Raw genomic sequence first — 22,751 nt, 5'->3', positions numbered from 1 at the left:
CTGCAGGCTCTAGTTTTATCTTGATTATTGTCCTGTCATGTGATCAAGTGCTGCAAAGACTCAATTAAGCTGCAGCTGGCCCAGAACAGAGCAGCAGGTCTTGCTCTTCATTGTAATCATAATATAAATACTATGCATGTGTCATGTCGTTGGCCTGGGGGTAGGTTTATGACAGTCATAAATACCTCTTTCCCACTTTTTCCTCTCTCTACCCTACTGATGTTACCTTTGCAAAACCCTTGGTTAACTTAGAGATTCTGGGAACATCAGAAGGTCGGGGGAAATAAACTATATTCTGGTAATCCGTCCAATTGAACATATGCGGTGGTACTTAATGAGTATGATGTCAGTTCAGTTGTCATCTGAGAAATTCTCATCATTGATAAGATGACAAACTCTACAGTGGAAAGTCTACACATCAGAGTTATTGCATTCACATGGAATTGTTGTTCAATTTAAATGTTTGAATATGAAATGATTGGTGATGGGATGAGATGTGAGATTTGGGTTTTCATAAGGTAGGGCTCTGCTCAATCAGTAGCCCGCCCCTGTGAAGGGACATGGGCTATAAAACTTTTCAAACACGCCTTCCTCTCCCTTCCTATATAAAGCCTTGACGACAATATAACCTCCTGTTCCGAGGATGTGAGGACGACAGTCCGATGTCAGAATGGTTCAGATAATAACTACAGAACGAAGCCAACATCAGCGTGAGCTTTGGTTAAGAATGGTATGAACTTTGAACTCTTATTCACTACAAAAGTGATACCTCCTAGCCGTTGAATTAGCAACAGAAGCTGCAAACGCAGGTTAGGAATGAACAGACAGAGGAACCCGTCTACCACACAACGATGTTATGACAAGGTATCCAATTTACCACCAGAGACATTCTTCAAAGGACAAAGGACTCGGTTTGGCAACACGGCCTTCCATCTACCACCAGTAAATATTGATTGCATTTACCTTTTCCAAATGGGCGGTAAATTTAGAATGCGTAAGATACTGTATTTTACGATAGCACAGCTTATTCCTTTGTTACAGTCTTCCCGCTCTTTCACTCAAACCCAGCCCCTTTTCTTTTGTGTAACAAGCTGTCATATCTGTTCCGCCCGCTAGCGACGTTTTCCTTTGTGACGGAATTTGTATTCGAGGTATAATTCATTCTTTGTATATGTAATTCTGTGTGATTAGTTAAGTATTTAGTAAATAAATATTTATACCCAATTTTGTATTGCTGATTCAACTTGTTAGCCATGGTTTGTGCAGATAACCAAGAATTTACAACTTTCAGATGAGACTGAATTAAGGTAACGATTAATATTGACTGCTATTGATATAAAATATTACTAGGTCTTTAAGAGTGTATTCGGAAGATAACAGCTCTATAAATATTATTTTGTGGTGCCCTGACTCTAGTTAATTACATTTAAATGATTAGCTCAATCAGGTAATATTAATTACGGAGAAATTATTTTATAGAATAGCATGTCATATCACTTAATCCGGCATAGCCGGCAAAGACACGACACATGCTAGGCTCACTTGGCTAAGAGTTGAGGAGAGACTGACTACATCGCTTCTTCTTTTTATAAGAAACATTAATGTACTGAAAATTCTAAATAGTTTGCATAGTCAACTTACACACAGCTCTGACTTACCCACAGCTCTGACACACACTTATCTCACCAGACATGCCACCAGGGGTCTTTTCACAGTCCCCAAATCCAGAACAAACAATTGCATAGAAGTTTTTTTTTTTTTTACCTTTATTTAACCAGGCAAGTCAGTTAAGAACATATTCTTATTTTCAATGACTGCCTGGGAACAGTGGGTTAACTGCCTGTTCAGGGGCAGAACGACAGATTAGTACCTTGTCAGCCCGGGGGTTTGAACTCAAAACCTTCCGGTTACTAGTCCAACGCTCTAACCACTAGGCTACGCTGCCACCCCTTCCATCTCGTATTGCTCAAATAAACCGCAAACCCAGTTTCAAAAAACAGATTAAGCAACACGTCACGGCACCACGCCTCTCCCGTATTTGACCTAGATATTGTGTGTATGTATTGATATGTGTGCCATTTTTTAATTATATGTAGTTCTGTCCTTGAGCTGTTCGTGCCTATTAATGTTCTGTATTATGTTATGTTTCATGTTTACTAATTGGTCTTTTCATGAATCAGAGTAGCTCTGAAAAAGATCTGATGTGAAAAGACCAATTAGTGGAAAAAATATCAGAATTGGGCTGGCTGTGTAAACACAGCCTGTGTGCCCCAGCCTAATCACTGTTGGTTTGGTATGGTGCCAATATGCTTGATGCAATTAGGGCAAAATGGGAAAGAAACTGTACTGTATCATGAAAGTGCTAGAGGACTTTTTGCCTGGGCAAATGAACCCCTTCTCTCAAAATATGTTGAATATTTGATGTGTAATAACTTTTCTTCTCCATCAACCAGATGCGAGCAGAGCAGAGTGAATAATCATTAATTTATCCCATATTAATATGGGTTATAAAGATTCAACAATTTCAGTAGCTACTGAGAATTTTGACGAGTGGAACTGTCTGAAATACATTGAATTCAATATATTTAATACATTGAATTCAATAATTGTAATGACTAAGCAGGAACAAACTTGAGGAAAGTTTCAGAGCCTCTAGATAAGAGATGGAGTCTGTTTAGCTATACATATTTTGTGTGTACTCCATCTGTATACAGTAGAGTGTCTTAGAAATACTTATGCACTGTATGTTGAGCCAAGTATGGAAGCTCTTGATAAGCTCTTGGGCTCCCGAGTTGCACAGCGGTCTAAGGCACTGCATCTCAGTGCAAGAGGTGTCACTACAGTCACTGGTTCATATCCAGGCTGTATCACATCCAGCTGTGACTGTGAGTCCCATAGGGTGGCGCACAATTGGTCTGGGGTAGGCTGTCATTGTAAATTAATATTTTTTTCTTAACTACTTGCCTAGTTAAATAAAGGTTAAATTAGATAAATAATATAGCCTGTCTATACAGTAGGTATTAATGTTTAATACAACGCAGTGCTTCCTTCCTTCCAGTGCTTCCTTTGTAATACATGTACTGCACAGAAATACCTGTACTGCACAGAAATACTTATCTGAGCATAATTTGTATGCACTGTCTGTAGGCATCTACAGAGACTGTTGCCAAAACAGATGTGCTAATAGGCCTTCTCTTTTCCAAGTGGACTCTTTTCAGGTCATTAGCAAAAGCTCATAATTATCTTGTACCTCAATCAACATATCAAGATCAACAGCTGCCTCATATGCGCAATTAACTTCTATATGACATTGAAGTGGTTGCTTATTATTGCAATGATATGTCCTTGACTCCCAAGTATAAAGTACATTGGATCCGTCACACACAAAGTAATTCTGTCTCTCTGCTATTCTACACTTTTTGCTTTGATTCAGAGAGAAAAATGGTCTGTTTTATCGCTCATCTCATGCCTTTGTTCATATTTTACCACGAGGCTGAGAATTTTGAATTTAAGCTAGTTTCCTGCGATTTACAGCTGATTTGCTATCTGAGGGTCCCCCGACCTCCATGGGGCCCACAACCCCCGAAGAAACATTTGGTTGGCGGACCCCTGGAGGTAGGGGCACGTGCTCTGCATGCCTGTTTGTTAATCTGGCCTTGAAAATAGTAAGGTCTAGTCACTGCCTTTCATCAAATTATAACAGATTGAATACGGTATGTGGGTTAGTTACCACCCATAAGTAAAATGCATGCATGGCTGTATGTTGCTTTGGATAAAATAATCTACTAAATGGCATATATTATTATATACCAGTCCTGGGTTCACAACTCCATCTGGTTATAGACAGATATAAACCATTTTAAACAGGATCACCGGACACAGATTTATCTGTTAGGGGAAATAGGTAAACATTAGGGTTTTATTTGATATTATTGTATAGATCATACTATGCTGCAATTCGAATCATAACAATATTGGATAAAGGATAATAAAATAAAAAGCTACAGAGGCTTACTGTGTGTCCCCAGTGTTTGTGTTTTTAACATTAGTTACAAAATCAGCTGTGGGATACACAGTAGTAATATTAGAAGTTTTAGGCTTTCACATTTTAGCCTGAAAGTCTGTGTTGAGTTGCATTTACCAAAATATATTACATTTGGATTGTATCTACTCTGCATCTCCTTTCTCTGACGGAATACTAGAAATGAATCATAGCAATATCCTACAATGCCAATGGCCTTTCAATGAATATGTCTGTCTGCCACAATTTGGTTTAGCAAAGAAGCGTTTAAAAAATACATTTGGTTTAGCAAAAAATAGATAGGATTGCTGCATTAACATAACTAAGGCCACACACATTAGTAGTGACAGCCGAGTTGACGCTGGGTGAAACCAGTAATTAGTGGATGAGTGCTGAGTGCAGCCTCATTTAAAAGGCCCTTTAGCATGCTAGGAGTGAGTCACTAACTCTCTCACAGAGATGCATGCCCCAGCCACTGACCTGGCAATCTCTTCCATTTTGGGCAATGCTGTGAGAGTCCCAAGTCAGAGTGATTATTTCTGCTCACACGAGACTGCATACTCACGAAAGGTAGCAGTGTTCTCAGTGCCCATCCTAGCTAGCCAGGGGAAACGTTCTGTTTAAAATGAAAACACTGCTTTTAAGGTTTCTCTCGGCCTGAAGGGAGAGAAAGGAGAGGAGAGAAAGGAGATGTGCGTCCCAAATGACATCATATTCCCTTTGTAGTGCACTACTTTTGGTCAGGGCCCTTAAGGCTCTGGGCAAAAGTAGTGCACTATGTAGGGAATAGGGTACCATTTGGGACACGATCAGAAGGACCAGTTGCCAGTCAGTTCCACAGTGCGATGTAGTTTCTTTGGATGCGTTTTGGACTGTCAGTGTAGATACAGTTGGTGTGTTAGCCTTAACAGAGGCCAGGGGTCATATCAGTCATTATTTGTGTCCCAAATGGACCCATATTCCCCATATAGTGTACTATCAAAAGTAGTGCACAATGTTGGGCATAAGGTGCCATTTGGGATAAAGCATTAAGGGCCCATTGACCCAGTACGAGGTCTCTTCCGCTTGGTGCCCCTGATTGTTTGTTATCGCTTCTGTAGCCTTTTTATAGACATTGCTGCCTGATGCCGTACTGTGTGTGTGTGTGTGTGTTCCCCCTGAGGCATGCTCTCTGTGTCAGACTGTGTGGCTCTCACCCTTTCTGTCACATGCCACATGTTTCTCCTGGCAGGGATTGGGTGCGTTTAACAGAAAAAGACTAACGTGAAACAAAAGTTAATTCTGACATAGTTTGTTTTCAAGCCACTTTCTTCCTGCAGCACACTGACCAGTTTGACTATTATGTTCTTCACACTCAATCCATCATCATCTTTGTATTGCACTTGACTCCTCCTGAAGAGACTAACATGTCGGTAACATACTTACACACTCTCTCACACAGACGTCAGAAACCCTTTAGGGATCTAGGGGAATGTATACAGTTCCCATTTAGGGTGCTGAAGGTGTTTGTCGAGGAATTCTCTACTACCTCATAACCACCAACCTACACAGAATATTTAGAGTGCAAATTCATGACGTGTAGATACATTGGTTATTATTTTTTATCCCCTTCTTTCTCCGAATTTCAATTCCGATCTTGTCTCATCACTGAAACTCCCCAACAGGCTCGGGGTCGAGTCATGCGTCCCCCGAAACATGACCCTCTAATACACATTCTAAACACCAGCCCGTTTAACCCGGAAGCCAGCTGAACCAATGTGTTGGAGGAAACACTGACGACACACACCCTCCCCTAACCCGGATGACGCTGAGTCAATTTTGAGCCGCCCTATGGGACTCCCGGTCACGGCCGGTTGTGACACAGTCTGAGATGAAACCTGGGTCTGTAGACCGCTGCGCCACTCAGGAGGCCATTATGTTGGTTATTCTATCCATCTCTCCATTTACTTTTTTAAATTTAACCTTTATTTACTCATGGAAAAAAATCACATCCATTTGATTCTATTTGTAATATAATGGAAATCTTTTCCCTCCAGTAAACCTACTCATTATTTAATTAATTTATTCCCTGTCTCAACTTCGCATATAGTTAGGAAGGCAGAAATTCGGTGCTCAGATGTCATGCTTTTAAAAAAACCCATTTCAAACAAGATAGTGTCAAAGCACCATTAACATGATACTGTAGATCAGGGATCATCCACGAGATGAAGCCGCGGGCCGAGTGGATGGTCAGGGGGTCTGGAATAGAATTACAAATCATTTGTCGACCGCAAGTAGCCCAAACAGATATCATATTTGACTGAAACATAATCATTTCAAACCTTGCTTACATTTGTACACAATCACGAAATCCCTCTCTATTATGCGTCAGAATACTTTAGAACAGATTCCAAAAATGAAAATCACTTGGAGCTGTTTTTCTGACATTTTTAGTCTTTTATGCCCCCGGCCAGATTTGTCCCACAGCACGCCAGTTGGATTAATGTCTTGTTCACTGGTCTTTGCCTGCCATTCTGCGGCCTATAAGATACGATGTCCTATGAATAATTCATTGAATTCAGAATATGAATGTGCATGAATGTAATTACTGTACACCTTTCTTTCTACTACACAACGGACCTATTAAAATACTAACATCTAAGGATGAGTTAATTAAAGTGAATCAAACATTGAATTTCTTTTTAATTAGGTGAGTGGAAGACATCCAACATGTAACTTCCTTCTGGAGCTTGAGAAAGACCAGGAGGAATGTCTTGTGAAGCTGAGGGAACAAGAATCTTCAAATGCCTCCAAAGGTGACACCATTACGGCATATTTTGATTATCACATTTATCTCCTCATCTGACAGTTAAGATAAACCGTGGCTTGTGAATAGATTTCCGAATATTCCGGGAATGGGAACAGACTGCATATTTTGGTGAATGGTGCAAGATTATTTTTTTACATCGATTTTTAGGTCACTCGCCTAAATTATTTTTATGAAACTTTTAAAAGAATATGTGAAATCTCATCTTTTCAAGTGCCTTTGAAAGTAATGGAAAGTAAATCCCATTTGCTACTCCCCATTGCCTCTGTCAAATTAAATGAAGACTTTCAATAGTTGTAAAATTGTTTCTTAGTCCAGATAAGCATCACAACTCAGATTGTGACCACGAACTTTGATGTATTTTCAATTTCCATTAAAACCTGAATAGCTTGCACTTTAACTATCTTGAAGTAAATGTTGAACATGTTGAAGGTTCTACAAAACGTTTTGCCTGCAAGCCCCACCATGCTGCCGACTTACGATGTTAAAACTTTACTGTGAGTTATAGCCAAGGCTGTGCTACATAAATTAAACTAATTGGGTAGAGAAATAATGTTAATTGTCAAGGGAATTAGTGTACTTTATCAAAGACAAGACACTCAGTCTTTGGCTTTCTCTTGAGTCCCGACACAAAAAACAATGTGTATATTTCTGAGCCTGTGTTTGTGTAATGTTAATTTAATATTCACTGTTTAGCAGACACCTTATCCGAACGACTTACATCAGTGAGTGCATATGGATGTTCCCAGTGGGAATCGAACCCACAACCCTGACATTGCTAGCGCCATGCTCTTACCAATTAAGTCAATTGTGCTTCGAAAGCATAGAGAGCATTCAGGTCAGCATTAAAGGGAGAAGGTTTTTCATGCATCAGTTGACCTAGCCTAATATGATTATGAAACATTTAGGATAAAAAAAAATGGTTTGTTAGCGCCAGTAAACACTGTGGGTGGCAATATGCGCAACATTTTTATCTTATAGTGTGGTACTGCACTGCCATTGTCATACACTGTATCACAGATATGGAGATACCATAAAGCAGGAGCTGCACTTGAAATAATATCATCAGAGCCCTAGGCACGATACATGGAATAGTGTGCCATTTGAGACACCGAGAGACACATATTATACCACTAAGAGAGTGCAGAGATACTCATGTGGGTCGCATCGTGAATATGTATTTTGTTGTCCGTTTTTCACAATGTGTTTTCATTTCATTGATTATATCTGATGTTAATAGCTTTCTTTTTATAGAGCTAGCTATGTTGTTTACACATGGAGGCTTTCTCTGCAGTCTCTCTATCTCTGGAAGGGAGCGGAGCTATGTTTTACTGAGCTAAGGCTAAACGCTCCATTTTCACAACTAAGATGTGGCAAGTGAGACTTTGCTTCTTGAATGTCCAATATCTTGTAAACTTGACTGCTGACATGCAAAACATTTAGGGACTGTATCAAAAGTGGACTAATGAAAAAAACACATTGTATTTTGTGGACTTTTTCTTTGTATGCCATTTTCCTTTGTACACCCTTTTGTTGAATTAATAACAACATATTTCAGGAGTCAAGTTTCAGAGAGGCTTTCTCAGCCTTGGCCTTCCTCCTGACATTGGTGAGAGAAATAGATTCACACATTTAGCCACTTCACCCCCACACAGAGAGTCTATCATAGTCCATTAGGCTACTGGTACTATGAAACTCTATCATTCATTCTGAAAGAGCCTAGCGCACTGTATGCTGTGCATGCACTATTTATGGGGCGGCAGGGTAGCCTAGTGGTTAGAGCGTTGGACTAGTAACCGAAAGGTTGCAAGTTCGAATCCCCGAGCTGACAAGGTACAAATCTGTCGTTCTGCCCCTGAACAGGCAGTTAACCCACTGTTCCTAGGCCATCATTGAAAATAAGAATTTGTTCTTAACTGACTTGCCTAGTAAAATAAAGGTAAAAAAAAAAATAAAATAAATGTGAGGCATTTATCACATTCAATACTGCTACAGTATGATGCTATCCATAATAAACAACTTGTAGGGTGAGAGTATGGTCTTGAATCCCCTATGGCAAAGTAGATTTGCTTTGGGAAATTGTTGCATGAGGTACGCAACTACAAATTTCACAAATATGAGACAAACAAACAACTGTCTTGAATCGTTGTATTTATATTAAAACTCTGCTGTCTAATCTCTTGACAGGAGCGGGATGCAAAGCTATCTGGGATAACATAGCATGTTGGGGCCGTGCAGAGGTTGGAGAGACCGTCTCTAGGGAATGTCCCAGAGTGCTCAAGACATTCTTTGGCAGAAATGGTACAGTATTGTAGCCTCTAGTTTTCTTCATATATGAATTTCAATGTCAGTCACATTTCTAGGTGGATTTCTTTAAGCGTTGTGTCCCACATCATGCAAATGTTAGAGACGTTTGAGACTTTCCTCAAGCAATGTTCTCATATTGTCTGTGATGACTACAGCTCAGTAACGGCGCGTGAGTAAAATCACCGGGGAAGGCAAGCCAGAAAAAAAGACATATTACAACATACCCTACCAGTCAAACGTTTGGGCACCTACTCATCCAGGGTTTTTCTGGAAGTAGTCACCTGGAATGCATTTCAATTAACCGGTGTGCCTTAAGTTCATTTGTGGAATTTCTTTCTATCTTAATGCATTTGAGCCAATCAGTTGTGTTGTGACAAGGTAGGGGTGGTATACAGAAGATAGCCCTATATGGTAAAAGACCAAGTCCATATTATGTCAAGAAATGCTACAATAAGTAAGGAGAAACAACAGTCCAACATTACTTTAAGACATAAAGGTCAGTCAATGCAGAAGTTTCTTCAAGTGCAGTCGCAAAAACCATCCAGCGCTGTGATGAAACTGGCTCTCATGAGGACCGCCACAGGAAATGAAGATCCAGAGTTACCTCTGCTGCAGAGGATAAGTTCATTAGAGTTAACTGCACCTCAGATTGTAGCCCAAATAAATGCTTCACAGAGTTCAAGTAACAGACACATCTCAACATCAACTGGAGACTGCTTGAATCAAGCCTTCATAGTCGAATTGCTGCAAAGAAACCACTACTAAAATACACCAATAAGAAGAAGTGACTTGCTTGGGTCAAGAAACAAGAGCAATTAGACTGGTGAAAATCTGTCCTTTGGTATGATGAGTCCAAATTTGAGATTTTGGGTTCCAACCGTCGTGTCTTTGTGAGACGCAGAGTAGGTGAACTGACGATCACCGCATGTGTGGTTCCCACCGTGACGCCTGGAGGAGGTGTGATGGTGTGGGGCTGCTTTGTTGGTGAAACTCTCAGTGATTTATTTAGAGTTTTAGGCACACTTAACCAGCATGCCTACAACAGCATTCTGCAGTGATATGCCATCCCATCTGGTTTGTGCCTAGAGGGATAACAATTTGTTTTTCAACAGGACAATGACCCAACACACCTCCAGGCTGTGTAAGGGCTATTTGACCAAGAATGAGAGTGAAGGAGAGCTGCATCAGATAGCCTGGCCTCCACAATCACCCGATCTCAACCCAATTGAGATGAGTTGGGATGAGTTGGTTCGCAGAGTGGAGGAAAAGCAGCCAAGAAATGTTCAGCATATGTGCGAACTCCTTCAAGACTTGGAAAAGCATTCCAGGTGTAGCTGGTTGAGAGATTGCCAAGAGTGTGCAAAGCTGTTATCAAGGCAAAGGGTGGCTACCTTGAAGAATCTAAATCTAAAATCTATTTTGATTTGTTGATCACTTTTTTAGTTACAACATGATTCCATATGTGTTATTTCATAGTTTTGAAGTATTCACTATTATTCTACAATGTAGAAAATAGTAAAAATAAAGAAAAACCCTTGAATGAGTAGGTGTCCAAACTTTTGACTGGTACTGTATGTGTTGTGATAATTGCTTTGTTTGCTCTATAACCTGTTAGTTCATATGCCTTGTGACCATGATATATATGCCTAAGGCCGAGGCAAAAAGACACAGTGGACGAATATATTCAACCACACCTTTGTTTCAATCACAAAACCGGTAAAGTCCACAAAACATATTGCATGAAACAAACAGTTACATGACCTACAGTGTGGTCAAGCAAGTTAATGTTTCTGACATTTTTGGACTACTTAACAACCGCTGATATAGAACTGCTATTCCAACACCATTTCAACATCATCTAATCACCTATGCTTAGTCTAGTACAGTGACTACTAAAAGATACCAAAAACAATTTCAGTCCAATCAACGTAAGCTAAATATGATGTGGCTGTCCATAGTACTGATTTATGTGTGTATGCGTGCATGTAAGTAGAAAAAAACATGTTGACTCACCCTACTTGTAGAGAAACGCCAATGGCATCCTCCTCTTTCATGTTGCCTAAATTTGTCTGACTCTGTCATACAGTACACACTAAGTTTTTGTTGTCCTAGACTACCTGGCTAAAATGCTTGCTCACTAGCCTTAACTTATTTTCATATGGGCAACAATGCGCCAGGACAGCTAGTTAACATTAGCCTAAAGTTGCTACATCTAGCTACACACTGAACTTCCATCTTCTCAGGACAGGGGTGCAATGTATGAATTTATGGAGAGTTAAGTAAAACCAAACGTCCAAATCTCTATCTCCATCCATTTTGGTGCGCCAGGACCATTCAAAGCTGAACTCACTCAGTTTAGCGCAACGCTGATAGGCTTCTATTTAAATATTTTTTTTATCATGGGAGGCAAAATGCTCGTTGGCTTCCCTTGTACTCAATGCAACAATGTCATACTCTTTTTGACCAGACTGCATAGATGGGCTACACATACTAGACAGAAGGGCGCTGTTTCGTTCGCTTGGATGCTTTCTCCGGTGAGATACATTGAACCTCTTGCGAGTTGAAGTACATTTATGAAACACAGCGAGATGAAAGAAATGATTTTGTATTATTTTTTCCTGGTCATCTATGAATACAAGCCACTGCTACAGCTACACTACAATGTTATGTGTGCATCTTTCCAGGTAGAGCTCACACCATTTTCAGGATTTGGATTCACACCAGAGCAATGTTCCTAATTTCACAGAATTACAGAGGTGCACAGACCAGTGTAATGTAGATTTTCTACAGTTGGAGTGCATTGAAAGCCAGAAACATGAATGGGCCTCAAGTATACAGTGCATTCAGAAAGTATTCAGAACCCTTGACTTTATTCCACATTTTGTTACTTTACAGCCTTGTTCTAAAATTGATTAAATAACTAAAAAATCCTCAGCAATCTACACACAATACCCCATAATGACAAAGTGAAAAAGGTTTTTTGAAAAGATTCCAAATAAAAAACACAGATACCTTGTTTGCACAAATATTCAGACCCTGTATTCAGCATCCTGTTTCCATTGACCATCCTTGAGATGTTTCTACAACTTGATTGAAGTCCACCCGTGGTAAATTCAATTGATTCGACACACCTGTCTATATAAGGTCCCACAGATGACAGTGCATGTCAGAGCAAAAACCAAGTCATGAAGTTGAAGGAATTGTCCGTAGAGCTACGAGACAGGATTGTGTCGAGGCACAGATCTGGGGAAGGGTACCAAAATATGTCTGTAGCATTGAAGGTTCCCAAGAACCCAGTGACCTCCATCATTCTTAAATGGAAGAAGTTTGGAATCACCAAGACTCTTTCTAGACCTGGCCACCTGGCCAACCTGAACAATCGGGGAGAAGGGCCTTGCTCAGGGAGGTGGTCACCAATGGTCACTTTGACAGAGCTATAGAGTTCCTCTGTGGAGATGGGAGAACCTTCCAGAAGGACAACCATCTCTGCAGCACTCCACCAATTAGGCTTTATTGTAGAGTGGCCAGAACAAAGCCACTCCTCAGTTAAAGGTACATTGTCATGTACCTTTAACTGAGGAGTGGCTTTCTTCTGGCCACTTGGAGTTTGCCAAAAGGCACCTAAAGGACTCCCAGACCATGAGAAACAATATTCTTTGGTCTGATGAAACCAATATTTAACTCATTGGCCTGAATGCCAAGCTTCACATATAGAGGAAACCTGGCACCATCCCTATGGGGGAAAGATGAACGGAACAAAGTACAGAGAGATCCTTAATGAAAACCTGCTCCAGAGAGCTCAGGACCTTAGACTGGGGCGAAGGTTCACCTTCCAATAACGACCCTAAGCACACAGCCAAGACAATGCAGGAGTGGTTTCGGGACAAGTCTCTGAATGTTCTTGAGTGGCCCAGCCAGAGCCCAGATTTGAATCTGATCTAACAGCTCTGGAGAGACCTGAAAATAGCTGTGCGTCCAACCTGACAGAGTTTGAGAAGATATGCAGAGAAGAATGGGAGAAACTCCCCAAATACTGGTGTGCCAAGCTTATAGCGTCATTCCCAAGAAGACTCAAGGCTGTAATCGCTGCCAAAGGTGCTTCAACCAAGTACTGAGTAAAGGGTCTGAAGACTTAAGTAAATGTGATATTTGAGTCTTTTAGCAAACATTTCTAAAAACCTGCATTTCTAAAAATGTTGCTTTGTCGTTATGGGGTATTGTGTGTTTAAAAAAATTTTATTCAATTCAACTAGGCAAGTCAGTTAAGATCAAATTCTTATTCACAATGACGGCCTAACTGCCTTGTTCAGGGGCAGGACAACAGATTTTTTGTCATGTTTTGTCTTATATTGTCTTGTCATTTTGCTTTTCCTTCTGTTCGTTTTCCCCCTGCTGGTCTTTTTAGGTTCGTTCCCCTTTTTCTCTCTCCCTTCCTCTCTCTCTTCTCTCTATCGTTCCGTTCCTGCTCCCAGCTGTTCCTATTCCCCTAATCAATCATTTAGTCTTCCCACACCTGTTCCCTATCTTTTCCCCTGATTAGAGTCCCTATTTCTTCCCTTGTTTTCCGTTCCTGTCCTGTCGGATCCTTGTCTATTGTTCACCGTGCTGTGTCTGTGTATCGCCCTGTCGTGTCGTGTTTCCCTCAGATGCTGCGTGGTGAGCAGGTGTCTGAGTCTGCTACGTTCAAGTGCCTTCCCGAGGCAACCTGCAGTTCATGATCGAGTCTCCAGTCTGTTCTCGTCATTACGAGTGGAATTGTGCTTTATGATTGTATATTTACTTTACTGGATTAAAGACTCTGTTTTCGCCAAGTCGCTTTTGGGTCCTCATTCACCTGCATAACATTTTTACCTTGTCAGCTCGGGATTTGATCTAGCGACCTTCCGGTTACTGGACTAATGCTCTAACCACTAGGCTACCTGCCGCTGTGTGTAGAGTGTGTCGATTGATGAGGGGAAAAAACTATGTAATCAATTTTAGAATAAGGCTGTAAAAAAGTCAAGGGGTATGAATACTTTCCAAATGCACTGTCTATCGTTCTTTTGTAGCCTATATACTATGGCAAAATTCTCCATTGAATCATGGTGAATTGCACCAAGCCAAATTGCACCAAGCCAAGAATGATATAGTATGTTCTGCACTGTATGGACTAGAGGCAAAATTAATCATGTCTGCTCACTCCACAATCTCCAATGGCCCATGTGGCAGACTAGGATTCTGTGGAGCTCTCGTCCTACCCATCACTACTGGTGACAGTCTAGACGAATCTGTACTGCCACTTCATTCATTATAAACTAATTACCCAGACAAAGAGTATGATAGATTACTGTAAGATCATTGTATTTACATTAAGACAGGTTGCAGTCTTATGATGAACATCCCACATTCAAGATACCTCAGACTAAATGTAGCTGTGTGAAATTGAATTGGAGAGGATGAGCTGGGCATGTAAATTGGAAGATGTATTTGTAACAGAAACCTCTGGGATCCCTATAGCACCCGGCAAGTCTAAAAGTAGGTAGGCTGCTGTGGCAGGGTCTGTGTAGAGTAGACTGTTGGAGTGTGACACTCAAAGGAGCGGAGAAAGAAAGAGGCCTGTGGTTGTAGTCCTAAATCGTGTGTAGTAAAGTACATTACAAACAGGGTTCATTCAGTACTCAACTGAAGGTCGAAGTCTTCTTTGAATAAACATGGAACCCTTTCGCTTCCCAGAGAGAAACGTTTTTGTGAAAAAATGCTGAAATGACATCTATTTGCTCCTTAGAAGACTGTCTGAATGTTTTTTTTAGAATAATTTGACAACACTGTAAACAAGAACCATTTGAAACTTTAATGGAAGCCATCATGCGTCATGCTCAAAATGGAATCACAGCCACTGAGCAATCACTTAGGGTTGTGTGTGAAGCCATGTGTAGCAAATCACACAACCTTTTTTGGTTGACTTGAGTGGGCATACAAAGGAGGATCATCTTAGCAGAATAAATATCATTCATCAGACTCACTTACCAGAGAAATCAAATAATTGTGTCTACAAAAAACATGCTGCAATTTTCTTTGACTATGATTTATGAAAGGAATAACCAAGTCTTTTAGAGATGGGGCAATACAAACATTTAACTGACAAAAGCAATGTTTTTCTCCTACCCACAGGAAACATAAGTAAGAACTGTACAGAAGACGGATGGTCTGAAGTTTTTCCCCAAATAACCCGTGTGTGTGGGGCAGAGGAAAAGCATGATAAGGTAACCAGTGTGATGTTCTAGGTCTCTGGTCTCTGGTGTTCTAGATCTCTAGGCATCTGGTCTCTCTGGTGTTCTAGGTCTCTGGTCTCTCTGGTGTTCTAGATCTCTAGGTCTCTGGTCTCTGGTGTTTTAGATCTCTAGGTCTCTGGTCTCTGGTGTTTTAGATCTCTAGGCATCTGGTCTCTCTGGTGTTCTAGGTCTCTGGTCTCTCTGGTGTTCTAGATCTCTAGGTCTCTGGTCTCTCTGGTGTTTTAGATCTCTAGGTCTTTGGTCTCTCTCGTGTTCTAGATCTCTAGGCATCTGGTCTCTCTGGTGTTCTAGGTCTCTGGTCTCTCTGGTGTTCTAGATCTCTAGGCATCTGGTCTCTGGTGTTCTAGGTCTCTGGTCTCTCTGGTGTTCTAGATCTCTAGGTCTTTGGTCTCTCTGGTGTTCTAGGTCTCTGGTCTCTCTGGTGTTCTAGATCTCTAGGTCTCTGGTCTCTCTGGTGTTCTAGATCTCTAGGTCTCTGGTCTTTCTGGTGTTCTAGATCTCTGGTCTCTCTGGTCTTTCTGGTGTTCTAGATCTCTGGTCTCTCTGGTGTTCTAGGTCTCTGGTCTCTCTGGTGTTCTAGGTCTCTGGTCTCTCTGGTGTTCTAGATCTCTAGGTCTCTGGTCTCTCTGGTGTTCTAGATCTCTAGGTCTCTGGTCTTTCTGGTGTTCTAGATCTCTGGTCTCTCTGGTGTTCTAGGTCTCTGGTCTCTCTGGTGTTCTAGATCTCTGGTCTCTCTGGTGTTCTAGATCTCTAGGTCTCTGGTCTCTCTGGTGTTCTAGATCTCTAGGTCTCTGGTCTCTCTGGTGTTGTATCATTGTTCAAAGTTTGAGCAAGAAACAATACATGATGGCATGCAAGTAGCTGTGTTTGGAAATACAATACTGTAGTATATCAGATATTGCAATCAAGGTATTGATACAATGGACATTATAGAGAGGAACATGACAATGTTATTGTGAGTGATTTATGATTATTTTTATATAATATAACATTTGATTTAGTTTGGTCTGATTTCTGGGTGTGAAGGCCCTCATGCTGATAATGAAAACTAGCCATATAACCCTTTGCTAAATGCATGGGAATTCTGTCCTCGGTCTGGTGTAGTGTGTTTTTGTATGTGTATGTTTTTGTGTGTGTGGTGGGTGTGCATGTGTGTGCTCAATTCCACCTGATGCCTTGAAATACAGATGAAACACAGGTGCCTTAAAAGCTAAAGAAAAAATCATCCTGTTCACCGTGGCACCCAGCTGTCTCCTCAATCTAAACATTGCACCTGTGTGTCCCAAATGGCACCCGGATATTTCCTATATAGTGCATTGCTTTTGACAAGGGCCCTGTGGGGAATAAAATGCCATCTGGGACACAGACTCCAAATTACTGTCCTGGTTGGCCCAGTACAGCAGATGTTAATAAGAGGCCAAGTAGCAGCAATGTTCCAGGAGGAGAAATGAAGAAGACTGATGGTTCATACTGCTATTCCACTGCCCAGCATTTTTTTTTTTCACCTTTACTTAACCAGGTAGGCTAGTTGAGAACAAGTTCTCATTTGCAACTGCGACCTGGCCAAGATAAAGCATAGCAGTGTGAACAGACAACACAGAGTTACACATGGAATAAACAATTAACAAGTCAATAACACAGTAGAAAAAATGGGCAGTCTATATACAATGTGTGCAAAAGGCATGAGGAGGTAGGCGAATAATACAATTTTGCAGATTAACACTGGAGTGATAAATGATCAGATGGTCATGTACAGGTAAAGATATTGGTGTGCAAAAGAGCAGAAAAATAAATAAATAAAAACAGTATAAAAACAGTATGGGAATGAGGTAGGTGAAAATGGGTGGGCTATTTTCCTATAGACTATGTACAGCTGCAGCGATCGGTTAGCTGCTCGGATAGCTGATGTTTGAAGTTGGTGAGGGAGATAAAAGTCTCCAACTTCAGCGATTTTTGCAATTCGTTCCAGTCACAGGCAGCAGTGTACTGGAATGAAAGGCGGCCAAATGATGTGTTGGCTTTAGGGATGATCAGTGAGATACACCTGCTGGAGCGCGTGCTACGGATGGGTGTTGCCATCGTGACCAGTGAACTGAGATAAGGCGGAGCTTTACCTAGCATGGACTTGTAGATGACCTGGAGCCAGTGGGTCTGGCGACGAATATGTAGTGAGGGCCAGCTGACTAGAGCATACAAGTCGCAGTGGTGGGTGGTATAAGGTGCTTTAGTGACAAAACGGATGGCACTGTGATAGACTGCATCCAGTTTGCTGAGTAGAGTGTTGGAAGCCATTTTGTAGATGACATCGCCGAAGTCGAGGATCGGTAGGATAGTCAGTTTTACTAGGGTAAGCTTGGCAGCGTGAGTGAAGGAGGCTTTGTTGCGGAATAGAAAGCCGACTTTTGATTTGATTTTCGATTGGAGATGTTTGATGTGGGTCTGGAAGGAGAGTTTGCAGTCTAGCCAGACACCTAGGTACTTATAGATGTCCACATATTCAAGGTCGGAACCATCCAGGGTGGTGATGCTAGTCGGGCATGCGGGTGCAGGCAGCGATCGGTTGAAAAGCATGCATTTGGTTTTATTCGCGTTTAAGAGCAGTTGGAGGCCACGGAAGGAGTGCTGTATGGCATTGAAGCTCGTTTGGAGGTTAGATAGCACAGTGTCCAATGACGGGCCGAAAGTATATAGAATGGTGTCGTCAGAGCAATCTTTTTTGAAGAAAGCTGAACCAGAGATAAGCCCCACAAAAAAGAGCAATGAAACTCAAATGACCCATTCATTTAAGGGTCATTTAAATAATACTCCCAACAGTAATTCTTGTTTGGCAAACTGACTGTAGTTAAATTGCTGGCCACAATTCCCTACGATTCACTTGCTTCATTCAGATTGAGGAATGACCTCAAACAGCCTATTGTGCTCTTTGCGCTCTATTCTCTTGGAGGTTATCTAAGAGGCCCCACTGGTCTGGATCACAGAGCCACCAGTGGCACTCTACTGATCTCCATATGAAAATAAAACTCCTACTTTCTTAAATATTTAATGCACTAAAATGTTTTCCTCTAACTGAGTGGCCATTAATCTGTGAAACTCACCAACTGTACTCTCACCCAAGCCTTTCCCCCTGTTTGCCCATGTTAAGGCGATGTCCAATCTTTCGGAATGGAAAATTCATCTTCTCTCACTATGAAAAATAGATAGGAACACATGTTTCCTCTATGGCTTGTTTCACACAGAGTTCAGAACTTTTGCAATGCCTGCAATACTGTGGTGAAGCCAGGAATTCTTGAAATTGGTGGAGGGGCAAGAAGTACCAAACGATACCCCTGCCATTACCAATACAGTGCAAGCTCTTCGGGAACCCCCTTCTAGGATGTAACCTCTAGTCCAAGTGCCAGTCTGTTTATGCTATAATGCCAACTCCTTGTCACTCCTTGTGTTTGGCTTGACAATGAGAGCGATCACCTAAATATTAATTGGCTTTCATCAAGAATGTATGCACACATGACTGTAAGTCGCTTTGGATAAAAGCGTCTGCTAAAAATGGCATATATCAAACCGTCCACTCAAAAAAGCTGTAACGTGGTTCAGGTTATCAATCAACCTACCAGGGTATTTTTTAAACAGCACAGGAATGAAATGGATCACATCATTACCAATGCTGCAGAAATCTGCTCCAAAGCAGTATCCAAATCCACTGGATGTACAGTAGTGATCATAATACTGTAGTCAGGGTACGGCAGGGTACCCTAGTGGTTAGAGCGTTGGACTAGTAACCGAAAGGTTGCAAGTTCAAATCCCCGAGCTGACAAGGCACAAATCTGTCATTCTGCCCCTGAACAGGCAGTTAACCCACTGTTCCTAGGCTGTCATTGAAAATAAGAATTTGTTCTTAACTGACTTGCCTAGTAAAATAAAGGTAAAATAAAAAATAAAAAAATAAATAAAAATAAAAAACTAAGTTCCAAAGGCTGGGCTTAATAGAATGTATAAGAGGTCATACAATGCGTTTTGTAGTGATTCCTATGTTGAAGATGTAAAGAATATTTGCTGGTCTCTGGTGTGTAATGAGGAGCAACCAGACACTGCACATGACATGTTTATGAAATCTCTTATTCCGGTTACTAATAAGCATGCACCCATTAATAAGAAAATGCACAACCAATTGGTAAATGTACTGTAAACTGAGAAATCATGTTACTAAACTGAACAAAAAGGAGAACCTGTACTATGAAACAAACATAAAAGATATAAAGGGCTCTATTAAGTGCTCCATGGCAAAAATGTATGGTTGCTTCAAGTTTGATGTATTTTATGTATTTTACAGTCTTGTGTATATTGCCTTGGAATCAACTTCAATTCCAATGTTAGTCCGTTAGTTTGTTAAATGGTTTACAGAAACAAAAAACAAAAGGTAGACCTATTTTTGCTAAATACATTAACTTGAATCCATTCGCAGTCCACACTGTTCTAAGTAATTACATGGCTTACACTGATGTAGGGGCTAAGCCTACTGTACATTTCATTATGGCTGAGCATGGACATGAAAAACATTGGCAATAAGCAACATTAAATGAATGATTGATGAGGCCTAAAAAGAGAACAAATAATTCTAATCAAATTCTAAACAAAATAACAACTAGTCTTAAATAGGTTATATAGTATATCACACTTAAGGGAACCATCATCTCTCCCTCTGGGCATATAATATTAAAATCATGCAGATTATGGAGGGTTTTATGCACCTCCAAACTTTTCACAGTTGCTGGACAAAGATCCAATAAAAATATGTAGATAGGGGGAATGTCCACTCACCGTTATACTGCTCCCAAAAAGGCCTGTTTTAATGAACATAATCACAACCATTTTACAGATCAGACCTCATTCACACATCTCCAGAAGTAGCATTGCAAGCGCGCCACGGACGTTGTCACCATAAAACCAGGAAGGTGAAATATTCTAATAAGTTAGGTTGTCATAAAGTTAAACGAAAAACAAGCAGGTTTTATAAATACTACATAAAATGTAATGATATCATAACATGGTCAGGATAAAAAAGACAGGCATTGCTGTTGAACTAGACTTCATCAAAGTAGGCTTAAGGGAGGACTCGGGTTTTGAACCAATGAAACAGAAAGCATGCAATTTGACGAGGTTCACCGGTATTCAGAGGTTGAAATCTCTCGTTTCAGGACGGGCGTAGATACGTGAAGAGACAGACACGCGCACATGATAACATATGCACTATACACACACGCCCACATGGAGATTGTGTTGTACTGTAGATGTTTGGTAGTAGAGTAGTGGCCTGAGGGCACACACTTAATGTGTTGTGAAATGTTATTGTATATACTGTGCAGGCTTGTTCTAAAATGGATATTTGTTTTTTTCCCCTCATCAATCTACACACAATACTCCATAATGACAAAGCAAAAACAGGTTTTTAGAAAGATCACATTTACATAAGTATTCAGACCCTTTACTCAGCACTTTGTTGAAGCACCTTTGGCAGCGAATTACAGCCTTGAGTCTTCTTAGGTATGACGTTACAAGCTTGGAACACCTGTTTTTGGAGATTCTCCCATTCTTCTTGACAGATCCTCCTAAGCTCAGTCAGGTTGGATGGGGAGTGTTGCTGCACAGCTATTTTCAGGTCTCTCCAGAGATGTTTGCTCAGGTTTTGGCTGGGCCACTCAAGGACATTCAGAGACTTGTCCTGAAGCTACACCTGCGTTGTCTTGGCTGTGTGCTTAGGGTCATTGTCCTGTTGGAAGGTGAACCTTCGCCCCAGTCTGAGGTCCTAAGTGTTCTATAGCAAGTTTTCATCAAGGATGTCTCTATACGTAGCTCCGTTAATCTTTCCCTCAAGCCTGACTAGTCTCCCAGTCCCTGCTGCTGAAAAACATCCCCACAGCATGATGCTTTCCTTCCGTTTGGCATTCAGGCCAAAGAGTTCAATCTTGGTTTCATCAGACCAAAGAATATGGTTTCTCATGGTCTGAGAGTCCTTTAGGTGCCTTTTGGCAAACTCCAAAAGTGGGCTGTCATGTGCTTTTTACTGAGGAGTGGCTTCCGTCTGGCTACTCTACCATAAAGGCTTGATTGGTGGAGTTCTTCAGAGATGGTTGTCCTTTTGGAATGTTCTTCAATCTCCACAGAGGAACTCTGGAGCTCTGTCAGAGCGGCCCTTCTCTCCCCGATTGCTCAGTTTGGCCGGGTAGCCAGCTCTAGGAAGAGTCTTGGTGGTTCCAAACGTCTTCCATTTAAGAATAATGGAGGCCACTGTGTTCTTAGGGACCTTTAATGCTGCAGAAATGTTTTGGTACCCTTCCCCAGATCTGTGCCTCGACACAATTCTGTCTCAGAGCTCTACGGACAATTCCTTCAACCTCATGGCATGGTTTTTGCTCTGACATGCACTGTCAACTGTGGGACCTTATATAGACAGGTGTGTGCTTTTCCAAATCATGTTTAATCAATTGAATTTACATTACATTACATTTAAGTCATTTAGCAGACGCTCTTATCCAGAGCGACTTACCACAGGTGGAATCCAATCAAGTTGTAGAAACATCTCACGGATGATCAAAATGGAAACATGATGCACCTGTGTTCAATTTCGAGTCTCATAGCAAAGGGTCTGAATACTTATATAAATAAGGTATTTCTGTTCTTTATTTTTAATGCATTTGTAAAAATGAAATTAACAGTTATCACCTCATTATGGGGTACTGTGTGTAGAGTGATGAGGAAATGTGTTTATTTAATACATTTTAGAATAAGGATGTAATGTAACAAAATGTGGAAAAAGTGAATGGGTCTGAATACTATCCTAATGCACTGTATATTTATTGTAACAGCCTTAATTTTGCTGGACCCCACGAAGAGTAGCTATTGCCTTTGCAGCAGTTAATGGGGATCCATAATAAATACAAATACACAATGGCAGCAGTGGAGTTGGCAGGAGCACAAACAGATCTGGGACCAGGCCTTGTAACCTCAACTTTGGCTGGATAACTTTTTCTTATAGTTATATTTGAAGGGCACTTAGGATGTGATGTTAAAACGTGCTGTATATTTTAGAATAACTAAAACAAGGACTGATGTCATATCAAATGTCTTGTGCGCGCATGCACATTTTGAAGAACAATGAGCATTGGATAGTGTGAAGTGCAGGTGTAGAAGAGGTCGCTGCAGAACAGGAGCTCTCTCCATGCTTTTAGAGAGAATGATTGTTTTCGTAAGATAATGTACATTTGGCCCTACCTCAAACTGGGGAGGGTTGGTGCGTTGTTAGGGTCCTTGTCTGACGTTTTCAAGAAAGTCACTGTTTTTCACTAGACAG

The 22,751-nt window shown here is 41.0% G+C and overlaps 1 protein-coding gene across 1 annotated transcript in view; it reads left to right on the top strand.

Moving 5' to 3' along the window:
- Positions 1 to 22,751, top strand: part of LOC124041905 (vasoactive intestinal polypeptide receptor 2-like) — a 46,032-nt gene that overhangs the window by 9,061 nt on the left and 14,220 nt on the right. The window contains exons 2-4 of the mRNA XM_046360047.1: positions 6,711 to 6,816; positions 9,015 to 9,128; positions 15,285 to 15,376. Coding sequence (XP_046216003.1) covers positions 6,711 to 6,816; positions 9,015 to 9,128; positions 15,285 to 15,376 — 312 coding nt within the window. The remainder of the gene's footprint in view (positions 1 to 6,710; positions 6,817 to 9,014; positions 9,129 to 15,284; positions 15,377 to 22,751) is intronic.

The sequence above is a fragment of the Oncorhynchus gorbuscha genome, linkage group LG08 (assembly GCF_021184085.1).
Source record: "Oncorhynchus gorbuscha isolate QuinsamMale2020 ecotype Even-year linkage group LG08, OgorEven_v1.0, whole genome shotgun sequence".
NCBI lineage: Eukaryota > Metazoa > Chordata > Actinopteri > Salmoniformes > Salmonidae > Oncorhynchus > Oncorhynchus gorbuscha.
The sequence above is the reverse complement of the archived record's forward strand: the minus strand, read 5'-3'. Positions and strand labels throughout refer to the sequence as shown.